Here is a 24638-nt window from a genome sequence, read left to right as displayed (position 1 = left end):
AATTCGGTCACGCACAAGCTCCCCTTGCCACAGTGAGTATTGCCATCAGTATTGATATTTAGTCTGATGGATTAATTGGCTAACTATTACTAATGTCATTTTCGGACATTATAGTGTTGGATTTCTTGTAAAGTTCAGTGTGTGAATTCGAGATAATAATGGCCATAGAAGAATATTATTTTGTTGTTTCTTGTTACAAGTTTTTGGGTTCGGTTTTGCTGAGTTCTTGCTTCGTATACACAATGATTACTAGAGATATCTAACAACATAATGTTAAGCTTTTTATTAAACATGAAGAAGACATTAAAGCTAGCTACACATGTAGTCGGAAATGTTAGGAAGAGAAGTCTTCCCCTGCAGTCTGCATCGTGAGTAGCCTCTCACTGGTTGAACTCTGTGTGGCTAATGGGGAAGCGCCTTCGGGAGGCTTTGTAGGAAATGACCTGAAATGTCTTGGTGGAACTTGCAATGATTCAAAGCTTCCTTCCAACATCTCTACGACTTTACTTGTGGATGGCCGAGCTGACGGGTCAGACTGAATGCACCACAGGCTCAGTATCATCATCTTTCTAGCTAATTTCTCTTCCTCTTCGGTTGTCACCCCATAGTCTTCTAGATTGCCTGCAGCTTCCACTTGCTTGTATATCCATTCGGGAAAAACTCCATCATTTGAGCTTGTCATGTTAGCATTATTGCGTTTTCGTACACCTGTCATTTCAAGAACCATCATCCCATAGCTATACACATCAGATTTGTGAGATGCACCTCCAAGACTTCTGAAAAATACTTCAGGGGCCATGTACCCTGCAGTACCCCTTGCACCCATTACAGACATGATACTCTCTTTTCTTTTGCACAACTTAGCCAGCCCAAAATCAGATATTTTGGGAATAAATTCTTCGTCCAATAGAATGTTGTGAGGCTTTATATCAAAGTGCACAATTCTAGTGTTGCAACCTTGATGCAGGTACTCTAGACCCCGTGCAATCCCTTTTGCAATTAGGAATAATGTGTTCCAGTCTAGACGAGAGCCATCTTCATGTAGAAACTTATCCAAGGATCCATTTGGCATGAACTCATACATCAACGCTCTTTTCTCTCCATCGATGCAGAAACCCAAGAGTGTGACTATGTTGACATGTGAAGTTCTACTGATGCTAGCAACTTCGTTAATGAAATCTTCTCCATCTCCCCGAGTTTCAGCTTGAAGTTTTACTGCAACTAGCTTCCCATCTGGCAATTGTCCTTTGTAAACACTTCCATAGCCCCCTTGCCCCAGTTTTTCTGGGAATGGTTTTGTCATTTTTTTTATTTCCTTATAAGTGAATCTCTTTGGTGCCAAATTTCCATAGTTACTTATGAATTTTTCTATTTGATGATTTCTTGTTGATCCCTGTTCAAACCCGGTGCTGAAATTAGCTTAAGGAGCGAAATCTATTTTCAATGGAAAATCTAACAAATATTATTGTAAAGGTTCTTACCCCAAAAAGAGACGTTTTGTGTCGCCCGACAACCCCTTGAGTCTTCAATTCCCCCTTTTTTACATAGAGTATTACAAACAGCAAAAGCACGGTTCCTACAGTACCACATAAAACACCTGCAAAAGATGTTTACAGAATGGTTCGATGCATCTCAAGAAAATGAGGCTTGATTTGTCTCATGGTTCGGTGATGGGTACATTTTGTGTTTTTGTACAAAGTTTTTATGTCTGCTTGATTAAACAATGTCCTAAGCGTAGAGTAAAGTTTGTTGTTTTCTTACCTATGATTATAATCGTCTTTGTAGCTCTCTTGGATTCTGTTTGGAAAGATGGTAAGAAGTAGGTGAAGTTAGTGATGGAGATAAGATAATGAACAATAAGCTCGATAAGAACTAATTGTGCCGAGCTTTTAGAAGCTTGAGGCTCACACGATTAATATTCCATGCTTGATTTTGAGCTCAATAAAGCTGGCTTGACCGCTCGAAAGAGCCACACCCATGGGTGATGGGACCCTCAGTCACCTTGAAAGTTTAAAGTTTAGAGTATATGAACATGACCAAGATCGAGACACACACCTTAGAGTCTCTTCGATCTTTTTTTTGATGAGGATCTACAATCATAAATATTTTTGAAAATGGATTTGTGAAGTTTCTATTTCAGCTATTGGAAATACTAAATTCTAAACATAATAAACCCATGAAATTTAAAGTTAAAGCCTGGGGTATATGAATGCATACCTCGCAAGCAACCGGAGCTGGCTTTGTACCCATCTCCATGGAACCCGCTTCTACACATGCATCGATACCCATCACTGCCGTCTGTTGGTGACGAAATTTTCATACAATCAGCCCCATCAGAACAGTTGCAAGCCCCCTTGACCCACCATCCTAAGTTAACTGCTCGTGTCATTGAAGGGGGTGGCCCGACACCTCCAATCCTTCGTGACACAAAACCGGTTAACAGAAATTTGCATTCCAGGCTTGTCAAATTACCATAATCAAGAAACATGCTAGTTCTAACATCACCTACGTAACAACTCATGTTACCATAACCAACACTGCTACAATTGACAATGGCACTCCGAAATTGCGGAAGTGGGACAGGGAGATTACAGTTTGTCGTCTCATCGGTGCAGTTTTCCATGAGGATGGCGCTGGTAGATGTGAGAGCATAGTTGTTGCTATAGAGGCGGCCAAGGGAGCTAATAGGGCGGCCGCATGTGGTCGGCAGGGTGACAACCAAGTCATCAGGATTGATTTCTTGGACAGGAAATTCATCTATCATAACAGTGCCGTTGGAGGTGCAGTTGAGCTGGACTTCGCAACCTGGGGAGAAGCCGAATGGGTAGGGGACTTGTGTGAGTTTTCCACCCGGGCATGACTGGATACAGTGAGTAGGTTCCTGAGATGTTATGAATGGTAAAATGAAGATGCAACACATGAAAAATTTAGTATGTAGTTTGATCATCACTTAAGCAACCAAATTGCAGAAGATTTGTTTTGGGAGTATAAAGTATGGACTATATATGGACCATGTGTATATAGGAGAAAATGCAACTGGCCGGGAGAAATGTAAGTTTCAGACGTACACTGTCTGTCTTACTATCCTACTTCCGACTATACTTATAAGTGAGTCCTACACTCCTACGTGACATTTATCGAGCCTGTAGTCCATGTCATCTCTTAGGTGGCTCATAATATTTTCCCACAAATTAACAACCAAGAATAATACTACTTATTTGTCAAACATGAGAATACAAAGCATGCCACGTATATGGTCAAACAAATATACAATCCAAAATTTTAAATTTATTTCTAAATTCTAACAGCTGTATAATTAACTACAAGTACAAGAATTCCTAAATTTAAGGCACCAAATAATATCGAAAACCGTATGAATTTAATGTGATTGTGAACAAATTTATATATAAAAAAAAGAAATTGATTGCTGCTAATATTCGTGTTATTTCTGCCCTGTTTGATTGGCAATGTGTTTCCCTGGAGACACAGATACTGTATGTTTCATTACTTTATTGCTTTGATGACGAAACTATGTCATTTTTCCTATATATTCTGGTAGTCACTAGTCACCTTCTTAAAAAGTTAGCAAAGAGTTATGCAAAATTTAATGTAAACCTTTTTTAATAAAGATATTAGAAGAGTAATGATATATTCCGCTGTAGCAAATTAATTAATCATACCAAAGAGTAATGATATGATGTAGTAGCCTGATCTTCTATTGTTATGGTTTATTAAATAATCTTTTATTTTTATAAGATATCTTCCTATTTATTAGGATAATTATGAGTTGATTTATTTCTTATTTTAAGGGTGTTAGAATTAGTATAAATATGGATCTTTGGTTATTGTAAAGGACAGTTGAATATTATTGAGTTTTATAAGAATATTGATGTTTTGTCAATGTTTTCGATATTTGATTTAATTATTTGTTCTTGAGCCATTTGAATGCACTTCTAACTGCATCATGATATATCCTAAAAGATTTCCTTTAATAATCCTCTAATGTAATCACACTTCAAGAGTTGCCCAGGAATCGTGTATATGAAATGCTCAAGGAATAAACTTCTAACTTCTTCAACCATCCCTTTTAGACTATTTGTAAGGGTCAGGGTCAGTGAACAACCTCTGTGAAATGGCTGATGTGGCCAGTGAACTGTTACCACATGCAGGTGAAGAGTATAGGTGAATGTTAGTAGGTGATTGCTTTCACCGGCTTACTTTTCTTCTTTATTTCTTTTTCTCTAAATCTTTTTCATTGTTTGTTTGTTCTTTTTTGTTTTATATGGCCAGTTCCACCCAAAACGCAAGATAATTCAATCTACAGTGGGTTTACACTATTGCTTTTGAGGTGGGAAGATATAGATGAGATGTATGAGATTATTTTGTGATTTGTGAAGAAATAAATATAGGATCTATATAATATAAAAACAGATAGATACATCAATGTGTGATACGGAAAGATATATCTATTCTTAATTTTTAGCCTTTTTATAGTAATATTATATCAGTGTTATTATTATATTTTAAACCCAATTAGAAACTAATACTAATAAGTTTTCATCTGTTATTGGAAATTAATTCTAGTTATATATTTAATCAATGTAATAGTTTTGATTTTATTTATATAAATATATTGTGTTTTTTATTAAATAAAGGTAGAGTCCAAATGATAGGTGAATGGTTAAGAGGAAAAGAAAAGGTGAAAAATATAAAAAAGTAAAGCTGATGAAAAAGTGTAGGTGAAAAAGGTGAACGGTTACAAATGATCTTAAAGACGGATTTGCAACGGTCCTCGAGGACTTGGATGTGGACATGTCTTCATCCCATTGGTGAAGTACAATGGAAATTAATGTCGTTTAGCTTATTCATTTTTTCCTTTGGCATTTTTGGTGTGTCCAAGTCTTCTTACACAAACGGTCCATTTTCTTAAATGACTTACATTTCCTGTCATACTCTAATTTTGTCTTCTAGTCACAGGACTCTTTTGTATGGACAGTTTTCTTTTCTTTCCCAGTTCTTTGATTAACAAAAATTGGAATGTTCTTTGGTACATATAAAGAGTAACAAAGTATTTGTCAAACTTTAAGGTATTTTTTTATTTAACCGATTGCTGTTGTCTTTCATCTCATCCAAATCTCTAATCGGTTAGAACTGAGTGAGTATTTGAGCCACACTCAGAATTTTATAATTGAATTATCATAGCCATTGATTAACTTACATAAGCCTCGAACCTTACAGAGAAGCCAAATTATCATAACCATTGTTAAGAGGAGTGAAAGGTTTACGGGGAACATTTGATTATTTTTAAAGTTTAGCATACAAGCCTAGAAGGTTTGAAACATGAGGTATTAGTTGGTCTTTCAAACTTGAATAAAATATAACAAAATTTTCACGCTTTGTCAATCAATCTTAAACAAAGGTAGCCAAAAATTTTTTTTAACAGTAATTATATCATTAAGAGCAATGACTTTCGGCGAAAAACCGAAAAGACACCAAAATTACATCATATAGTTAGGACAAATTTGCCAAAATGGCCAAACTAAACTATCTTTTTTACTACGACAATTAATCCAAAAATAAGAGAAAGAAACTATAACATGAAAAATATCTATACTAGATGAGTTGTTTCCTTTAAAGACCACGCTATTCCTTTGCCTCCAGAGAACCCACCACCAAGTCAAACATAATGCTTGGACAAATTAACCAGTATAGGGGAAAAAAAAGTATACTTTTAACTGATCTTTCTTATAAAAGGCAAATTAGTCACATAAAATATTGGGACAAAAATATATTTTCATTTTCACACAAAGTTTAGGGACAAAGTTTAAAATTTTTTTTTTTTGTTTACTTTAACCGTAGAATTTGTTTGATTTATATAATGAAAAATAAAATAAAATACATTCATAACTCAATTTATTCATATGTTTTACATGAAATATTATATGACAAAATGAAACGTATTTGCAGTTAAAGTTAAAAAAAAAAAAAAACTTAAAATGTTAAATTAAGAAATCTAGACAGAGTATATTATCATAAGTAGATTTAACTTATAATCCATTTTTAGAGGTGAATATATATTTATTTAAGAGCAAGTAAAATATTAATATTAGCAAGTTGTTAGAAAAATGTTGCATAGTTACATAGATTCAATAAAACAAATATTAGGATTTGAAATCCAATCAAGCCAACTAAATTTGTAATGATTTTTCTTTATTTGTGATCCAATTGTGCGAGAAGAATTTGATACTTTGATGTTGTCCTGGCTTCTTGTTGGAGTTACATAGGCTTTTAGAGGTGAATACTTATCACGTAACAAAACTCTTAAATAAATTAAGAGTACGTGTAAAGCAATCATTTTGCGCGCAGTCCTTACGAACTAACAACAACATGTGAAAGGAAGTTAAAACAACTTGAAAGAAGGTGAGCTCCTTGGCTTTTGGATTGAAGGTTAAAAAATTCTTCCGCTATACTCTTGATAATATTTCACCACCACTTGAACTTTGCGTGGCCGATGGGGAAGTAGTGACTTGGGCAGACCTTGATGGAGATGACCAGAAACGTTTAGGGGGAACCTGCAATGATTCAAAGCTTCCTTCCAACATCTCCACGACTTTACTTATGGAGGGCCGTTCAGACGGGTCTGACTGAATGCACCACAGACCCACTATCATCATTTTCTTCACTAATTCTTCTTCTTCAACTGTCACTCCATGATCCCCCCCTAGATTGCTTCCACTTTCTATCCGCTTGTATACCCAATCAGGAAAATATGCTTTACTACTTGTGCTAGTTGCACTAACTTTATTGTTTTTACGGGCACCTGTCATTTCAAGAACCATCATCCCAAAACTATACACATCAGATTTGTGAGATGCCCCTCCAAGACTCCTGAAGAATACTTCAGGGGCCATGTATCCAGCAGTACCTCTTGCGCCCATTACAGACACGATACTCTCTTTTCTTTTGCACAACTTAGCCAGCCCAAAATCAGATATTTTTGGGACAAATTCTTTGTCCAACAGAATGTTATGAGGCTTTATGTCAAAGTGCACAATCCTTGTGTTACAACCTCTGTGAAGGTACTCCAGACCTCTTGCAATCCCTTTTGCAATTTGGAATAAGGTGTTGCAGTCCAAATGAGAGCCATCACGACGTAGAAACTTATCCAGTGACCCATTTGGCATCAACTCATACAATAGGGCTCTCTTCTTTCCCTCAATGCAGAATCCTAAAAGTGTGACTATGTTAACATGAGAAGTTCTACCAATGCTAGCAACTTCGTTAATAAAATCTTCTCCATCTCCCTGACTTCCAGCTAAAAGCTTCACTGCAACCTCCTTTACCAAGAATCTCAACGAACGAGTTTGTGATGTTCTTGATTTCTGAATAGTTGAATCTTTTTGGTGCCAGAGTTCCGTAGTTCTGTATGAATATTTCTACTTTATGATTTGTGTACTTTTTAGTTTCCTCTGATCTCTTTATTCCGTCCGAAGAATATAATCTCTTTCTTTGACAAAGTATCACAAACAAGAGGAACAGAATTCCTGCGAAGGCACATGAAATGCCTACATAAAGTGTTCATCAAATGGTTAGTTTTAGATACATGTATAGAAAAAAAGAGGTAAAAAACACAGGTTAACTTTATGGAATTAAGTTTGATATTGTTTAATTGTCGATTGTCGTGCAAAGAAAATATAGAAAACATATTTAACATAAGGAATGTAACAAAATAGAAGCGCCTGTTCGATCAGTTTCTTTGTTGACCACTTGTCCAACTTGGTCAAATGACCCAAATGTCAAGCTTTTTGTATGACTATTATACTCTTTTGACCCATATAACACAATGTGAAAAATATAATGTACGTATGTTTGAATTATTGTTGTTTAAATTTCAACTTTATACTAGAAAACAAATCTAATTTTTTAGCGTGTGTAACTCTTAAAATAACTACGATCAAGTCAGACATTTACCTTAGTTATTTTGAAAATTCAGATTTATATTTATGGGAAATGCTAAATACAGCCCTAAGGGCTGTATTTAACGTGCATAAAAAAATTTGTACCTTTCATATTAAAAGTCCGCCCTTTGATTTTTATGGTAAATGTACAAATAATTTATGCATCTTAAACACAACCTTAAAGGCTGTATTTAGCAAATCCCTTTATTTATTTACACTATAAAACAAACCTTTTTTTTTTTTTTTTTTTTGGAAATGATATACCTAGCCCCCACTATGTTTAATGTGTTAGGACATGTTTAAATGTGTTATTTGTTTAATCTAATTATCTCCTGAAAACATCAGGTTCCAACAATATCACGCATGTCCTAATAGATTAAACATAAGCTCTAAAGCTATGTTATCATTTCCCTTTTTTTCTTTAATGGAAGTTAAGTTTTTAGACCTTAATTTAACATTAAATTTACCTATTTATTCCAATGTAGAAAAAATTCAATATACAAGTTACCCTCAACACGCTAATTTCATTTGAATAAATTAAATATATAGCATTCAAACAATCACTATATCCATAATTCAATGAAATAATATTTTTGATTTTCTTCACGTTATTTCTTTGTTTTTTTCAAATTTTTTTTATTTTGGATTTTCAAGTAGGTTTAAAGTAAAGCAGGACACCATAACAAAACCATATTAACACAGACAATTTAAGCCCCGTAAAGCAAGGCCAAAACCTCATTAGTTTATATTTTGTAGGTTGAATTGAAGATTCGAATTAGGTAATAGAAGTGACATATATTGATAGATTCTAAAATATCATTTCCCAATTGTATAGGCAATTCAATTCACCGGGTTTGTTGAATTAAGGCACCAAATGATATCGAAAATTTAAGTTTATTTCTAACAGTTGTATAATTAACTACAACTACAAAAATTTCTAAAATTAAGGCACCAATTAATATCGAAAACCGTATGAATTTAATGTGATTGTGAACAAATTCTAAAAAAATTAATGTTAGAAAATTGATTGCTGCTAATATCCTTGTTATTTCTGCCCTGTTTGATTGGCAATGTGTTTCCCAAGAGACAAAGATACTATATGTTTCATTACTTTATTGCTTTGATGATGAAAATATGTATGATGACCAACGTGTCAACTCAAACCCAACCACCAACACACAAAAAATCTGGTGAAAGTGTACAAATTAAGACTTTATTATAAAATTATGATCGATTTCATAATAAACTTTATGTTTCTAGTAAAAATCTTATAAATTTATTTGGTAACCCAGTCACCGACCAAGATTCGAACCCAAAACTTTGGAAAAAAACTCACCTCCGTGTCCCACATAGTAGATTTAGAAGATACCATTGACCAAAACTTACATATTTACAAAGCCTAAAAACTGAATATCTTAATTGATTGACTATATGGTCTAAATTAAATGATTTTTTAGGACCCATTATGGATTCACCGTTACAAAATTGAAAGACATATGCAATTTTACAAAGCCTAAAAATTGAATATTACTCAAGTGATAAGTGAATAGAATTTATATTCATCTACCAAAATATTTATAAATACTCATATCCCCAAAATTGATCATTCAATAAAAATGTAGTTTTATCTCTAATCTGTTACTTTTTATGTATTTTTTAAAACACAGCAAACTCAATTTCTATATTCTCACTACAAATAATATTACAATTATCCACACTATTAGTTAGTGTCAACAAAATTTTAATTTGTTCACGCTTGTTGAAATAAAAATTTGTATAAATTTATCCACACAAAAATGTGGTATTCTACAAGTTCACACTTTTTAGGGTGAACTTCCATATGTAATTTGTAGCACTTCATTTGTCCACACTACATTTTTAGTGTGCCCTTTTTAGCGCAATTGCAATATCAATAGTTAGCGTAGTTGATGCAAAGCGTGGACAAATTAAAATTTGTTCACACCAATAAAAAGTGTTGATAATTGTAATATTATTTATAGTATCATCATTTCTTGTAAACTCAATAGTTGTAATTGCATATGTAAACTCGCGTAATACGCGGGTAATAATCTAGTTAATCATACCAAAGAGTAATGATCGATATGTCCCGCTACAAGAGTTTACACTTCAAGAGTTGCCCAGGAATCGTGTATAAGAAATGCTCAAGGAATAAACTTCTAACTTCTTCTACCATTCCCTTTTATAGACAAATTTGCAATGATCTTCGAGGACTTTGATGTGGACATTGCTTTGCATGTCTTCATCTCATTGGTGAAGTACAATGGAAATTAATGTCGTTTAGCTTATTCATTTTTTCCTTAGCATTTTTGGTGAAACTAAAATTGTCCAAGTCTTCTTACACAAACGTCCATTTTGTAAAATGACTTATATTTCCTTTCATACTCTAATCTGTCTTCTAGTCACGGGAATCTTTTGCATGGACAGTTTTTTTTTCTTTCCCTCTTCTTTTGATTTACATAAATGGGAATGTTCTCTGGTACATATAAAGAGTAACAAAGTATTTGTTAAACTTTAAGTTATTTTTATTTTAACAAAGTATTTTTATTTGAGCCACACTGAATGTTCTTTCCCTCTTCTTTTATTTCACTAAATTATCTGTAAGATTTCACTCATACCTTACAGATAATTTAGTTCACTACTACTATTTAAGGGAAATCTTCCCCCACAACCTGCACTGTTAATAGTCTCTCACTCGTTGAACTTTGTGTGGTTAACCGGGTAAGGCCTTGAGAAGGCATTGCCGAAGATGTCCAAAAACGTCTAGGCGGAATTTGAAATGATTCAAAGCTTTCTTCTAACATCTCCACGTACAACTTTACTTATGGAGGGCCGTTCAGATGGGTCTGACTGAATGCACCACAGGCTTACAAGCATCATCTTCCTCGCAAGGACCTCATCCTCTTTGTTTGTCACCCCATAATCCCCTAAATTTCCTTCTGTTTCCACTTGCTTATATATCCATTCTAGGAAAAATGATTCACCTGTGCTTGTCTTGCTGGCATTATTGTTTTTACGTGCACCTGCCATTTCAAGAACCATCATCCCGTAGCTATAGATATCGGTTCTTGAAATATACTTCAGGGGCCATGTATCCTGCAGTACCTCTTGCACCCATTACAGACACAATACTCTCTTTTGTCTTGCACAACTTTGCCAACCCAAAATCAGATATTTTCGGAACAAAGTCTTTGTCCAACAGAATGTTGTGAGGCTTTATGTCAAAGTGCACAATTCTTGTGTTACAACCCTTGTGCAGGTATTCTAGGCCTCGTGCAATCCCTTTTGTGATTTGGAATAATGTGTTCCAGTCCAAATGAGAGCCATCGTCACATTGAAGAGACTTATCCACGGATCTATTTGGCATCAACTCATACAATGGGGCTCTCTTCTTTCCCTCAATGCAGAAACCTAAGAGTGTGACTATGTTGACATGAGAAGTCTTACCGATGCTAGCAACTTCGTTAATGAAATCTTCACCGTCTCCCGTAGCTTCACCCAAGATCTTCACTGCAACTAGTTCCCCATTAGGCAATTCTCCCTTGTAGACAATTCCATACCCTCCTTGTCCCAGTTTTTCTTGGAACGATTTTGTCATTTTCTGAACCTCTGAATACCGGAATCTCTTTGCTGCCAAACTTTCATATTTGCTTATGAATGATTCCATTTGATGATCTGCAGCTTTTTACTTTCCTGAAATCTTCTTTTCATCACAAACAACAGTAGTATAACTCCAACTATGGCGCATAATAATCCTGCACAAGATGTTTAATTCGCTGATCGTTAGATCCATTTAAAGAAACTGTGATGCTTGTTCTCATTATTCATTAAAAAGTAGAGTTACATTTTTGTTTAAATACTAAAGCTTTTGTGAATGTCTACGTAGTAAAAGATAAACACTTCCGTTCATATAATAGTACGTTTGTCTGCTTACCTGTTAACAGCTTCCACTTCCTTCTAAGCAGATCCCCCCTGGATACTGATTACGTAGAACGTAGGTGAGATATCTATGAACATAAAACTTTGATAGGTTGCAGCGGTTTTGGATTGCTTCTGATAACATTTCTACTTGCAGTTAAATTTTGTTTTGAAATTTTAATATGGTCAACGAATTCAAGAGTTTACCTGGATTTTACTTGCATTACTTTGATCTTCCTCAAAAATGTGTTGCATCTGGAGGTTAAGATTAATGTTCATTGGCAGACCTTAGGTTGATCACTTAGATAATTAGTAGGGTGGGATGTTTTCAATAGACCATTAGTATGGCAGTGATCATGGATTCATGGTGTCTAGCAGACTAATCCAAGGAGCCTGAGTCCACCACCACACAAACTCGAATGGAAATGTGTTTCTTATAATCTATTAATGGAGATACCTACTAATTCCCACATATCAAAGGAAACTGACTAGACATCTAAAATGGAACGTGCACTTCCGTGTTTGCGTAAAGGGCCACAAATTATTCGTATTGAACTCAACTTGTGCTTATCCAATTCAAATTATAAATTAAGCATAGTGAACATTTCTGAACTCCGAGATCAAGCTTGAGCGTGCATCATGAATGCTTGTGGTGCTTAGTCTTAATTAGGTGCTTGAGTAAATATTGAGCTTGGCTTGGACAGTATGCAGCCCAACGAGAACATGCAGACTTCCTTCAACCCCCAAAATGGAAGGGATGTATTCACACACCTAGACTGACTGGCTACAAATGACCAAATCTTGAGAAATACTTGAATGTGGCTAGAATCATTGTTAAGGGAAAGTGAATGGGGTTTCATGGTGCTTGGGCTAACCTTATCGAAATGAAGGACAAACTTAGAAACAATTCTTACTTTATCATCTTGTGTCACCTATAACATGTTAAGTATGAATCCAACAAGATTGAAACCTTTGTTGATCAGGGCCCAAGACCCCAATATCGACTAGTCGATCTCACTCTTGTACATGAACATTGATCTATCAGGGCCGGTCTTGTTACTTTTATATGAAAAGCTTACGGTTTTTGAGGGACCAAACCATAGTAAACTGGGGGATAAGCCGGCCTATATATCAGAAAATACTACGTATGATCATACTGCTAAGATTTGTTTGAATATTTTCGGGTTAGTTATTAAATACATGACCTCTGAATGATTATGGACTTATAATCTTATATACCACTTTATTACTGTAGTATATTAATATGTAGAGTATTAGTTAATAATATCAGTGGGTTCATAACAAAAAAAATGTTTTTTTTACTATGTTATACTTATTAAATATTAGAGCTCTCGCTGTAAACTAGTTCCGTCTTGTTTTAAATAATCAAAGGAAAAAAAAAAAAAGACTCAGGAGGCTGTATAAGTCTTAGTAGTTGGGTATTTAATACTAGTTTTTTTTACCTGTCTGTTTCTTAGGTGTTTAATTACTTAATTGCTTTAGTTAAGATAAATTCAAGGACGATTTGCTTATATTATTGTTGCCTTCTAGTTTACTCAGCTCTATGTTTCTTTAATAAGAAAAAAGAAAATATCAGAAAAATATGAAGTCTCACATGTTATAAATATTTGTATAGTATGTGCATGATTGACTTGGTCAAATGATGACTTAATCTGAACATATTCATGAATAAGAATAAGAAGGTGAATATATGAATTTATGTTGGTCTAAATTTATACTCGTATTAGACTATGAGATGGCTGCGGCCTAAAAAAAGCAGAAGTTATATGAGACACGAAAAGATTAGGAATCATGGTAGGCTGCAATTAGCATTGAAAATATTTCTCAAAAAGTCAATTTTTGGGTTTCTTTGTTTGAACTCCTCTGCTTTTCAATGTATACTTACGATGCTATTATCTCATATGCTGAAAATATTACTTTTAAAATTAGCCCCAGTAAAATTCAATTTTAAAATCTTGGCTAGATGATGATATGCTGTACCTTTTAGTGGCAGGCAACCCGAGCTGGATTTGTACCCGTCTCCGTTGAACCCACTTTTACACTTACATCGATAACCATCACTTCCATCTGTTGGTGACACGATTCGTGTACAATCAGCACCAGTAGAACACGGGTCGTCACAAGTCCCTTTAACCCACCACCCTAGCTTAACTGCTCGTGTCATTGAAGGGGGTGGGCCAACACCCCCAATCCTTTCAGACACGAAACCAGTCAGCAAAAACTTGCACCCCAAGCTTGTCACATTACCATAATCAAGAAACATATTACTTCTAACATCACCTACGTAACAACTCATGTTACCATAACCAACACTGCTACAATTGACAATTGCGCTACGAAACTGTGGAAGTTGGACAGGGAGATAACAGTTTGATGTCTCAGTAGTGCAGTTTTTACTGTAGAGGTTGCAAAGGGCGTTAACAGGGAGACCACATGTGGTGGGAAGGGTGACAATTAAGTCATCTGAATTGATTTGCTCGACTGGGAATTCGTTTATTAAAACAACGCCATTGGAGGTGCAGTTGAGCTGGATTTCACAGCCTGAGGAGAAGCCGAATGGATAGGGGACTTGATTAAATTTGCCACCAGGACAATTGCTTAGTTAGTCTGTTAAACATACAAAATGGGAAGGATTTGCTTGGGGTCAGGACTATCAGACTATGTAAAGAGAGACATACAATCAAAGTTCATGGGGAACGTACGTTTGTTTTTCTTTCAAGTTTAGTAAGTAGTTGGTATTCAAGGTTTGAAAAATGAGGTTAAGTTGGTCTTTCAAACTTGAATAAAAGAGAAAAAGTTTTTTACACTTTGTTAATCAAATCTTAAACAAAGGCATGTAGACAATTTCACCAGGTTATGTATATACTTTTATAAAATCGTTCTTTTAAAGGCAAATTAACTAGTTACAAAAAGTTTAGGGACAAAAAATATATTACTGTATTATTTCCATTCACTTATAAATTTATATTCTCATGATATTATCAAAAGTGTAATTGTAGGGAAGTAAATATATAGTACCAACAGTTTCTCATATATATCGTTTCATGTTTTAACAGTTTTTTGGTTAATTCTAGAGCTTCTTTGGAGGTTTTCAGTGGTCTACAATCGACATACAGCATTTGAGCTTAACATTGACAATATTAAGTTACCGAACTTGAGATGATCTGGAGATCTATCTTGCAAGTTAATTATATATAATTGCTAAATTTCTTATTGAAGACTATACCAATATTTTTCAAATGAGTAATATCTTCATATCCGATCCCCGGCCTTTCGCCTCAGCTCTATTTAAACCATATATGATATCCTTACCTCATTCTTTTAAAGATTTTTGTAGAAACTCCACACATGAGCTGCTATTAATTGTACGTAGATTACATATGTTCGTTAATTGACTGAAAATTTTGCAGTATAGAGCAGATTTATATTGAATCATTTTGGGACATAATATATTTCAAGGTGTCTTTGGAAGTCCAGTATGCAGATTTGGGAGAATAATGATATTGTGGAACAATGTCTATATATGGCATGTACTTACTATTTGTAAAAAGTTTCCCTCAGTGTGATTCTTGTGTCCTTGATATGTGTTCTTAGGTTTTGTTTCCGTTGAGTTTGTACTAGGTATATATACATAGTACAATATTCAATAAAACTCATCTCTTCCAAGTTAGTTTGTTCAACAGAATCTGACGTCCGTAGAAACTTGAAAAAGGTGAGCTACTTGGCTTTTGGACCCAAGGGTGTAGAAAAATCATTCACTATTCTCTTGATAGTATTTCACCACTTGAACTTTGTGTGGCTGATGGGGAAGTGTGTTGGGCAGGTCTTGATGGAGATGACCAAAAACGTCTAGGCGGAACCTGCAATAATTCAATGCTTCCTTCCAACATCTCGACTACTTTACTTATGGGTGGTCGATCTGATGGATCAGACTGAATGCACCACAGACCCACTATCATCAATTTCTTCACTAATTCCTCTTCATATTCAGTTGTCACCCTGCCATTATCCCCTAGATTGCTTCCACTTTCTATCTGCATGTATACCCAATCAGGAAAATATGCTTCACTACTTGTGCTAGTTGCACTAACTTTATTGTTTTTACGGGCACCTGTCATTTCAAGAACCATCATCCCAAAACTATACACATCAGATTTGTGAGATGCCCCTCCAAGGTACTTGAAAAATACTTCAGGGGCCATGTATCCTGCAGTACCTCTTGCACCCATTACAGACACAATACTCTCTTTTGTCTTGCACAACTTAGCTAGTCCGAAATCAGATATTTTTGGGATGAATTCTTCATCCAACAGAATGTTGTGAGGCTTTATGTCAAAGTGCACGATTCTTGTGTTACAACCTCTGTGCAGGTACTCCAGACCCCGTGCAATCCCTTTTGCAATTTGGAATAAGGTGTTGCAGTCCAAATGAGAGCTGTCGCGACATAGAAACTTATCCAATGAACCGTTTGGCATGAACTCGTACATCAGGGCTCTCTTCTTTCCCTCGATGCAGAATCCTAAGAGTGTGACTATGTTGACATGAGAAGTTCTACCAATGCTAGCAACTTCGTTAATAAAATCTTCTCCATCTCCCTGAGTTTCAGCTAAAAGCTTCACTGCAACTAGTTGCCCATCTGGTAATTGTCCTTTGTACACACTCCCAAACGCTCCTTTTCCAAGAATCTCAACGAATGAGTTTGTGATTCTCTTAATTTCCGAATAGTTGAATCTTTTTAGTGCCAGAGTTCTATAATTCTTTATGAAGATTTCTACTTCATGATTTGCGTACTCTCTAGTTTCCCATAATCTTTTTTTTTGACAAAGTTTTACAAGCAAGAGGAGGAAGATTCCCGCGATGGCGCCACATGAAAAGCCTGCACACAGTGTTCATCCGATGGTCAGATTTAGATACATGTACAGAAAACTAGAGGTACGCTTTGTCTTTTTTTTTCTTCTTTTTCTTTAAGACTAGAAACCACAACATCTTGGTTAATTAGTCATCTCACATGACACTAGGTCAAACCACTAAGGTTGAACTAACTTGTTAACACTCTTGCCTCTAGAGAAAGAAGTCAAAAGTTCTATATATATACTTTAGGTAGGGGTAAGACTATGTACATCTCAATCTTCGTGTAGGATGATAATAAATCCCTTAGGGTTTTCCCTTTTCATTGATATCAATTTATTTCATTTGACTATGTACATTTGACTACCTTGAATTTATTTCATTCGACTACCTCGAACTTATGACATATCCTAAACTAATTCATATATAATATATATAACGGTCTAATATACCCCCGCAGTCTAAGGCGGAGGATTCCGAAGACTAAGACTGGACCGAAAATCAACAAATAAAACACGCAGCCCTTTGGTAAAAATGTCCGAGAAGTTATGTCGGGACGGAACATGGAGAACACGAACTTGACCACGTTGAACTTTCTCTCAAACAAAGTGAATATCAATCTCCATATGCTTAGTGCGTTGATGCTGGACCGGATTCTCAGAAATATAAATGGCACTAACATTATTGGTATACACCAAGGAGGCTCGACAAAGAGGATAGCCAAGCTCAAGCAATAAATTGCGAATCCAACATAACTCAGAAACAACATTTGCAATGCCCCTATATTCTGCCTCAGCACTAGATCGATAAACAACTTATTGGCGTTCAGAGGACCAAGAAAGAATATTGTCCCCTAGAAAGACACAATACCCGGATGTAGAACGCCTAGTGTCAGGGCAACCAGCCAAGTCAGCATCAGTGTAAGCAATAAGTGTAGACAAAGAAGATGACCGCATCCATATACCCATATCAAGAGTCCCCTTGACATAACGCAAGATGCGTTTTAATGCAATAAAGTGATCATTATGAGGAGCATGCATGTGCATGCACACCTGCTGAACGACATACGAGATATCCGGGCGAGTAAATGTTAGAGGCTGAAGAGCACCGGCCAAACTACGATACAATGTAGGATCATCAAAGGGAACACCTGCATGAGCACCAAGTTTGTCTGCAGTGTCAACTAGAGTAGATAGAGGGTTACAGTCTTGCATCATAGCCCGTTGGAAAATGTCAGAGGCATGACGACTTTGAGACAAGAATAACCCATTAGAAGACCGGGTGACAGAGATACCCAAAAAAATAACTGAAAGGTCCTAGATCCTTCATGGCAAACTCAGCGGATAAATGAGTCATAAAATGTTGCTTTAGCTCACCTGACGAAGTAACCATAATAATATCATCAACATATAACCGAATGTAAGCAGTATCGGTACCACGCCTGTAAATAAACAGTGAATGATCACTAGAACTGTGATGAAAATGGGACTATTAAGAGCTTCAGTTAGGTTTTTAGGCAAGGGAGTGACAGTAGTAGAGGTATGTAATCTAACGGGTTGTTTTGGTTTTAGGTAAGGGACTATTAATATGAATTTTCTTGGTCGAAAGGTCATAACACTTGTACCCCCGATGATTGGAAGGGTAACCAAAAAAGACACATGGAGTAGACCTTTGTTGAAGTTTATTGATGGTGGTGGCGGGAAGAAGGGGATAACATAAACATCCGAAGGTACGAAGATGTGTGTAGGAGAGGGATTTGTGATAATGAAGATGAGTCGGAGTGTTGAAAGCTTTTAACTTTGAAGGAAAAATGTTAATAATGTAAGTGGCCATGTCTAGGGCATGATGTCAAAATGAAGGTGGTAGAGAAACATGGGTAAGCAACGTACGAATGATATTATTAATGGAACGTATTTTACGTTCAGCTTTCCCATTTTGGGAGGTATGAGGGAACGAAAAACGAAATTGCATTCCAAATTGTTTACAAAAAATAAGAAATTGGTGATTGTTGTACTCGGTTCCATTATCACATTGAATGGTTATGATAGATTTTTCAAACTGAGTCTTAATGAGATTATGAAATTGAAGAAAAATCGAATAGACACTCAGATTTATTTTGTAAGGGATAAGTCCATAAATAGTTTGTAGAATCATCTAAAAATAGTATGTAATAACGATGACCCGATGTACTGACAACGGGAGAGGTCCAAAGATCACTATGAATAATATCAAAGGGTGTGTAGGTAACAGATGATGAATTGGAAAATGGAAGCTTAATATGTTTACCAAACACACATGATTGACAAAGTTTCTTAGTATTCAAACTAGATAATGAAATAGACGAATTATTATGCAAAAAACGAAGTAAAGTAGAATCTGGGTGTCCTAAACGACGATGCCAAATGTCTTGAGTAAAAGCTGTAAAAGCTGAAGTTGGTTGGAAGAGATAGAGGATAGAGATCCCCGGAACCGTTGCTTCTAAAAATAGGACGTTTGGTCTTGAAATCGTTCACAAGAAAACCATTTGGATCGAATTCAATGGAAACATTGTTGTCTCTAGTAAGTTTTCTAACAGAGATTAAGTTTTTGATTAAAGAGGGTGAAAAAAGGATGTTAGGTAGTTTAAAAGGTGTAAACGGTGGTTTTAGGGTGGTTTGGCCAATTCCGGTAGTGGGTATGTGGGAACCATTGCCAAAGACGATTTGTTTAAAATTATTATTGACATAAGAAGGAAGCATACCTGAGTTGTTGGACAGTCCAAATACCAAGTCTAATCACGATTCAAAGACATCGTCTGGAAGGCATAATCGATGTTGGTGGGCATGTAAGAGTAATCCTGTGCATACACATACCATGCTGATGGAGCTGGTCCAAGTATCCCGGAATTGTATGACCGTGGAATCAGCTATTACTGAAACTATCATTGCTGCCATTGAGGGGAGTAGCCAAAGTTACCAAAGTTGGAGTTCCCATTATTACCGCGTCCACGAGCACATCCATGGTGGAAGGGTGTGTTAGGGGTTGTCTGTTTGTCTTTGTTGGAGCCGACCATAATTATAGAAGTATGTGGAAGGGGAAAAAATGATTAGGGTGTTGAAATTAATCAACAACTAAATTAAACTATAAAAAAATCGACGGTTACAATTGCATTGATTGGAAATTGATGACAAATTGCTTTGGATTTAATTTGTCTTTGTTTTTTTTTTTGTGATTGAAAATAAAAATAAAGAGGAGGTTCTCGGCCGAATATACTGGTGATAATTGTTTGGTTTAATAAGTGTTAGGAAGCAGCTTCTGTATAATGACAATGATTATTAAAAAAATTCACAACCGTCTCAAGTTTGACTAGACGTTCAATTGATAAGTAAACAAAACTAAAATTATGATCAAGTGGTTGAGCAAGAACCGTAGTAGAAAACCAAATAGTTATACGATAGAAGGAATAATTTTTGCTGGGTTATGTTTTGGGTTTTGTTGGTCGACAATGTAAAAGAAGAAAATAGAGGTACGCCTGGTTTGTGATACCATGTAAGATGGTTTTTCTTTTTCATTAATATCAACTAGCATAGTGTCCGCGCAAATGCGGCGGCGGTGACGACAATGTGGTGGTGACGGGTGACAGTGAGTGGATGGCAGTGACGACAAATAGTGTAGGCTATTAGGTTAGTGTAGTTATTTTAAGACTTGAGGGACTGGTAGTGTAATTTATTTTATTAAGGGTATCTTAGATATATTAGTGAAGATAATTAAATTAGTGAATAAAATAAAGAAGATGGGTAGGAAAAGAGTAAGGGTATTATAGTCATATTGCATAGATTAATTTCAACATTTTCATAAATAAAGGGGGCGAATCTTTTTATATATAGGTATAGATATATAGGATTACAAATTACATTTGACTACCTTGAATTTATTTCATTCGACAACATCGAACTTATGAAATATTCTAAACTAATACATACGAGATACTGTCTGCGCATTGCGGCGGTGAGATGGTGGGTGATAGGTCAAATCATAGAGTATGATAGCCAAATGCCTTAGTCGTACGACCTCTGCCTTTAAATTTAAAAATTCGTCGAAAGTACACCCATACAATTTTTATAATTTATCGATTTACGGTTTTTGAGATAAAAGATTTTGAATGAATTAGAGGAATAAAATGATTTATGAATGAGAGAAAAAAATAAGTGGTTGAGATTTGAAGAGAGAGGAAAAAATGAGTGCTTGAGATTTAAGGTTATTATAGGTTTATTAGGTAGAGGTGTTTAAATTAGTGAATAAAGAATAGAGATATTTTGGGTAGTTCAAATCATCTTTTCTTAAAAAAAAACAAAATGCTTTATAAAATAGTATTAAATATAATATATATATATATATATATAGGGGAAAGATAATTTGAGACTAACTAAAAAAAGTCCAAAAAAGGACCATTGATTTTCGTAACTTACACACCACCATCATCATCTACTACATTATACAAGAATTTTTTGTAAAAACACTAAGACTTTCCAGCGACGGACCCACAGAAAAATCATGTGTAAGTTAACTTACACATGATTTTCTGGTGAGCCCGTCGCCGGAAAGTCTTAGTGTTTTTACAAAAAAGTCTTGTATATCGTGGTAGATGATGATAGTGTACAAAAATCAATTATCCTAGTTGATCCTAAAATAAGAAGTGGTCTCAAAATATTATATATATATAACGGTCTAATACTCCCTCATACAACATTGTGGTATTAAGACCAAAACCAATGAAAGACGACATTTGGTGTTACTTGCTTACATGACTCAGGTCAAGCCCTTTCGTTTCCATTTTAATTTTAGATGTTTCGGAAAAATCATTATTTAACAATGTCCCTGGTGTTGGAATAAGTTAACCACTACTAGCATGCATATATGCTTACCTAGCATAAGCTTCCTTGCAGTATCCTTGGATCCATTTACTGTAAGAAGGAAAAAGACAGGTCAACTTTATGGATTGCAACACGTCTGATTGTTTAAATGTCAATTCTCGTGCAAAGAAAATATATAAAACGAGTACCAGCTAGTCTTTTAGCCAACCACGTGTTCACACGCAAGCTTTTCCCATATTTTGACCCACATACGAAGTCTACAACTTTTCACACAATACCAATAAACCCATACATCATGTAACCAAATTTATGTATCAAGCCTTATGACTTTTTAAACTGAATATAAGAATAAGAAAATGGATAAAATTACCACAAAAAAAATAATGTTGATTAATGATGTAAGATTTTTTTTCACTAATTTTGTGTAAGGAAAATAAGTAAACGCTCAATATTGTTTTTCACGAGTTTTGGTTCTAATACTTTGGCGGTGTATGTAGGAAATTAAAATATAAACAGTCTTATTCCTATCACGATGGTGTACGTAGAGAACCTACTTCTAGGTACTATTTAAGATTTAAAAGTTTCTCCAGTCTTGAAGACATAGCTTGAGCTCTCACTCCAAAAACAATGGTGTTAACTATTTTGTCACTCAGTTTGTGTGTTGGCTAAATTTGATCAATATTGATGTTAGAGATTTAATTTATTTTTTATTATTTTTTGAAATGTGGGAAACGAAGCTTCTAGCTTATGCTAATTTTACATATCTCCTCATCCTCCAACAATGTTTTAAAAACCGGTATTTTAATCATACTGGTGTGAAAAAAAATTCTGGTATTACCGGTATTATCGGAATTACCGAAAATACCGGCCGGTACGACTATTTTAGTTTAGTTTATTATTATTCTACAAAATTTGTTACAATTTAACGAAAATAGATAAAAAACAATTATAATTCACTCAAAAATAATAACAGATAGGTATTTCATAACAGAATATAAGGTTTAAATTACACAAATAACAAAAACTAACATTAAAGTATCATAAAAAAATATTTAAAAAAATTTCAAAAAAAAAAAATGAAAATACCGGAAATACCGGAACGGTAATACCGGGAAATACCGGGAATACCAACCGGTATGAAATAGTGAAAATACCGGGATTAAAATACCGGAGTACTCTCAAATACCGGTAATACCGGCCGGTATATACCGGTATTTAAAACATTGCCCTCCAATATCCCGTAGAAAGAAAAACACCTTAACTAACCGTCTAAAGACATAATTAGAGGTAAAACTGTGGTCCTCCGGTTCGAATTCACGTCCCAACCATCGCTCGAAGACTTTTGTCTTCGTGTCAACCAGTGCTACTTAACTAACCGTCTAAAGACATTTCATTCAATTTTTAACGATTACTTTTCGTCATTATATATAGATCTGTTATAAATTTATTAGAAATCAAACAAGACTTTTTCTATTTTCCATTAATTTCATCTAGCTAGCTAGTGACCAAATCAAAAGACAAGTGAATAAGTGATATTAAATAAGATTAATAATGATAAAATAATAACGTTCGTAAATAAATGTTCACTCTTGTAAAGAGTGAAATACCTGAATTACTCCCGTTTCCTTGTTCATCATGAGTATGATAAAACTTTTGAGTGGAATATCTCAAAAAACAACCAGCATTCATAGCCCTTCCATCTCTACTTGGCATACATGTTTTGACTTCGTTTTTAGCTTTTTCCAAACAATTCCTACATCCATCATTCCTTAAACTTTTCCAACATTGAGCCAATCCATACACACCACCATACTTCATAGCACTAAACCCGCTATTATTCAAAGCTACATTTGTTATATTTTCAACTAACCCCCGCACACTTTGATTAAATTCTGAAAACCCCCCTCTAAAATCCCTCCAATCATCACTTCTCAGATTCGAACTACAATTCTTGGTATCAGTATCTGGATCAACAGCTTCTTGAAAAAAACTACGATTATCGTACCGTACATAACAACCATCTAAGAAGATCCTTCCAGAAGTACGAGGTAAACATGCGGGTATGGCTGTACGGCTGACAGCATAACAAACAAGACAGTCAGTACGAGAAAGATCTTCATGACAATGAAATAATGCATAGAAACTAAAAGTTGTAGTGTTGTCGGATGATGGGATGTTGGTTATGTTTATCGTTGCAAAGTTGCTGTTTGAGTTGTTGAGATTGCTTGAAAGCTGTTCCATGGCTTGAACAAAAGTTGATTTATATGATGTGGTGGTTGGTTTGCCGGAGCCGCAGATGACATTGCTGGCAGCGGTAGCACGTGGGTCGGAAGTTACCGTGGTTGGGATTGAAAATAGATTGATGAAGACGATTAAAAGTACTATGAAGTTGAAGAAGTACTGGGTATACATGTTGGTTTTTTTTTTCTTATGTGGATATATTGACGGTATGTTTTATTTAGTGTGTGTGGATCATATATCGTACGTATGTTAAAGTTAAATATCAAAAGTCTATGGTATAGAGTATATTATTAGACTTTGGTTATTTTTTTAATTCTAGCCTACGTATAGTAGTTGGGTTTTACTTTTTAGAATAACGAAGAAGAGGTCTTATGTGTTAACTTATTTTATGCCTAGCTTGTTGAGAAGTGATACACATTTGGGGTGTGGTGAATTAATGATATTAGCTAAATTATACACATATTCTTTACAATTTTTAATAGCTAATACCATTTATTTGTATGCCTTTTTAGTCACTTTCATGTCATTATGGTAGCTTAGTAATTAGTGATGGCGTATCCATACTACGCTACGAAGGGCCTGACAAAAAACAAGTGCTAACCCGCAGCGCTACAAAAGAACCTGCGTGTGAAAAGCGCCCGACTGGAAATAATACTTAAATAAAGAAGAGATTGTCTAAATCTCTTCCTCCCTAAAATAAGGACGATCGGTTCCAATTAATTTGGGAAGTTAAATCTATCCCTAAAAAATCACGAAAAAAGTGGGTTGACAAGTTTCTCTC

General features: G+C 35.1%; 4 protein-coding genes and 2 pseudogenes across 5 annotated transcripts; all 6 read right to left on the bottom strand.

The window, feature by feature from the left end:
• Nucleotides 1–133: 133 nt before the first annotated feature.
• LOC122586827 (LEAF RUST 10 DISEASE-RESISTANCE LOCUS RECEPTOR-LIKE PROTEIN KINASE-like 2.4) lies at nt 134–3089 on the bottom strand. 2 transcript variants are annotated; one of them, XM_043758819.1, is made up of 4 exons: nt 2218–3089; nt 1762–1797; nt 1482–1597; nt 134–1393 (listed from the first exon to the last, which is right to left on the bottom strand). In XM_043758819.1, exons 1-4 carry the CDS (start codon nt 2945–2947, stop codon nt 335–337), a joined length of 1941 nt encoding a protein of 646 aa, XP_043614754.1. In that variant the 5' UTR covers nt 2948–3089; the 3' UTR covers nt 134–334. The 2 variants fall into 2 exon arrangements, with proteins under 2 accessions (XP_043614754.1, XP_043614756.1); XM_043758821.1 differs by lacking the exon at nt 1762–1797.
• A 3009-nt stretch (nt 3090–6098) lies between these two features.
• LOC122588185 lies at nt 6099–10204 on the bottom strand (annotated as a pseudogene).
• Nucleotides 10205–10624: 420 nt separating this feature from the next.
• On the bottom strand, nt 10625–11646 carry LOC122588184 (annotated as a pseudogene).
• Nucleotides 11647–13812: 2166 nt separating this feature from the next.
• On the bottom strand, nt 13813–14606 carry LOC122588183 (wall-associated receptor kinase-like 14). The gene is made up of 2 exons (XM_043760310.1): nt 14594–14606; nt 13813–14456 (listed from the first exon to the last, which is right to left on the bottom strand). The coding sequence occupies exons 1-2, from the start codon at nt 14604–14606 to the stop codon at nt 13813–13815; spliced, it is 657 nt and encodes a 218-aa protein (XP_043616245.1).
• A 754-nt stretch (nt 14607–15360) lies between these two features.
• On the bottom strand, nt 15361–17977 carry LOC122588182 (PR5-like receptor kinase). The gene is made up of 2 exons (XM_043760309.1): nt 17629–17977; nt 15361–16791 (listed from the first exon to the last, which is right to left on the bottom strand). Exons 1-2 carry the CDS (start codon nt 17975–17977, stop codon nt 15674–15676), a joined length of 1467 nt encoding a protein of 488 aa, XP_043616244.1. The 3' UTR covers nt 15361–15673.
• Nucleotides 17978–23099: 5122 nt separating this feature from the next.
• Nucleotides 23100–24045, bottom strand: LOC122587055 (cysteine-rich receptor-like protein kinase 42). The gene has a single exon (XM_043759126.1). It carries the CDS (start codon nt 24026–24028, stop codon nt 23162–23164), a length of 867 nt encoding a protein of 288 aa, XP_043615061.1. The 5' UTR covers nt 24029–24045; the 3' UTR covers nt 23100–23161.
• Nucleotides 24046–24638: the final 593 nt, after the last annotated feature.

Source organism: Erigeron canadensis, chromosome 2, assembly GCF_010389155.1.
Source record: "Erigeron canadensis isolate Cc75 chromosome 2, C_canadensis_v1, whole genome shotgun sequence".
Taxonomy (NCBI): Eukaryota; Viridiplantae; Streptophyta; class Magnoliopsida; order Asterales; family Asteraceae; genus Erigeron; species Erigeron canadensis.
The sequence above is the reverse complement of the archived record's forward strand: the minus strand, read 5'-3'. Positions and strand labels throughout refer to the sequence as shown.

What these genes read in the sequence shown, in the direction of transcription:
- LOC122586827 (XM_043758819.1), bottom strand. Translation starts at nt 2,947, where the DNA reads ATGATCAAACTACATACTAAATTTTTCATGTGTTGCATCTTCATTTTA. An exon ending in CAGCTCCGGTTGCTTGCGAG is followed by an intron (nt 1,798 to 2,217) that starts GTATGCATTCAT and finishes CTTTCCAAACAG; the next exon opens with AATCCAAGAGAGCTACAAAG. An exon ending in ACAAAACGTCTCTTTTTGGG is followed by an intron (nt 1,394 to 1,481) that starts GTAAGAACCTTT and finishes GGGTTTGAACAG; the next exon opens with GGATCAACAAGAAATCATCA.
- LOC122587055 (XM_043759126.1), bottom strand. Translation starts at nt 24,028, where the DNA reads ATGTATACCCAGTACTTCTTCAACTTCATAGTACTTTTAATCGTCTTC.
- LOC122588182 (XM_043760309.1), bottom strand. Translation starts at nt 17,977, where the DNA reads ATGCAAGACTGTAACCCTCTATCTACTCTAGTTGACACTGCAGACAAA. An exon ending in GCGTTCTACATCCGGGTATT is followed by an intron (nt 16,792 to 17,628) that starts GTGTCTTTCTAG and finishes CACTGTGTGCAG; the next exon opens with GCTTTTCATGTGGCGCCATC.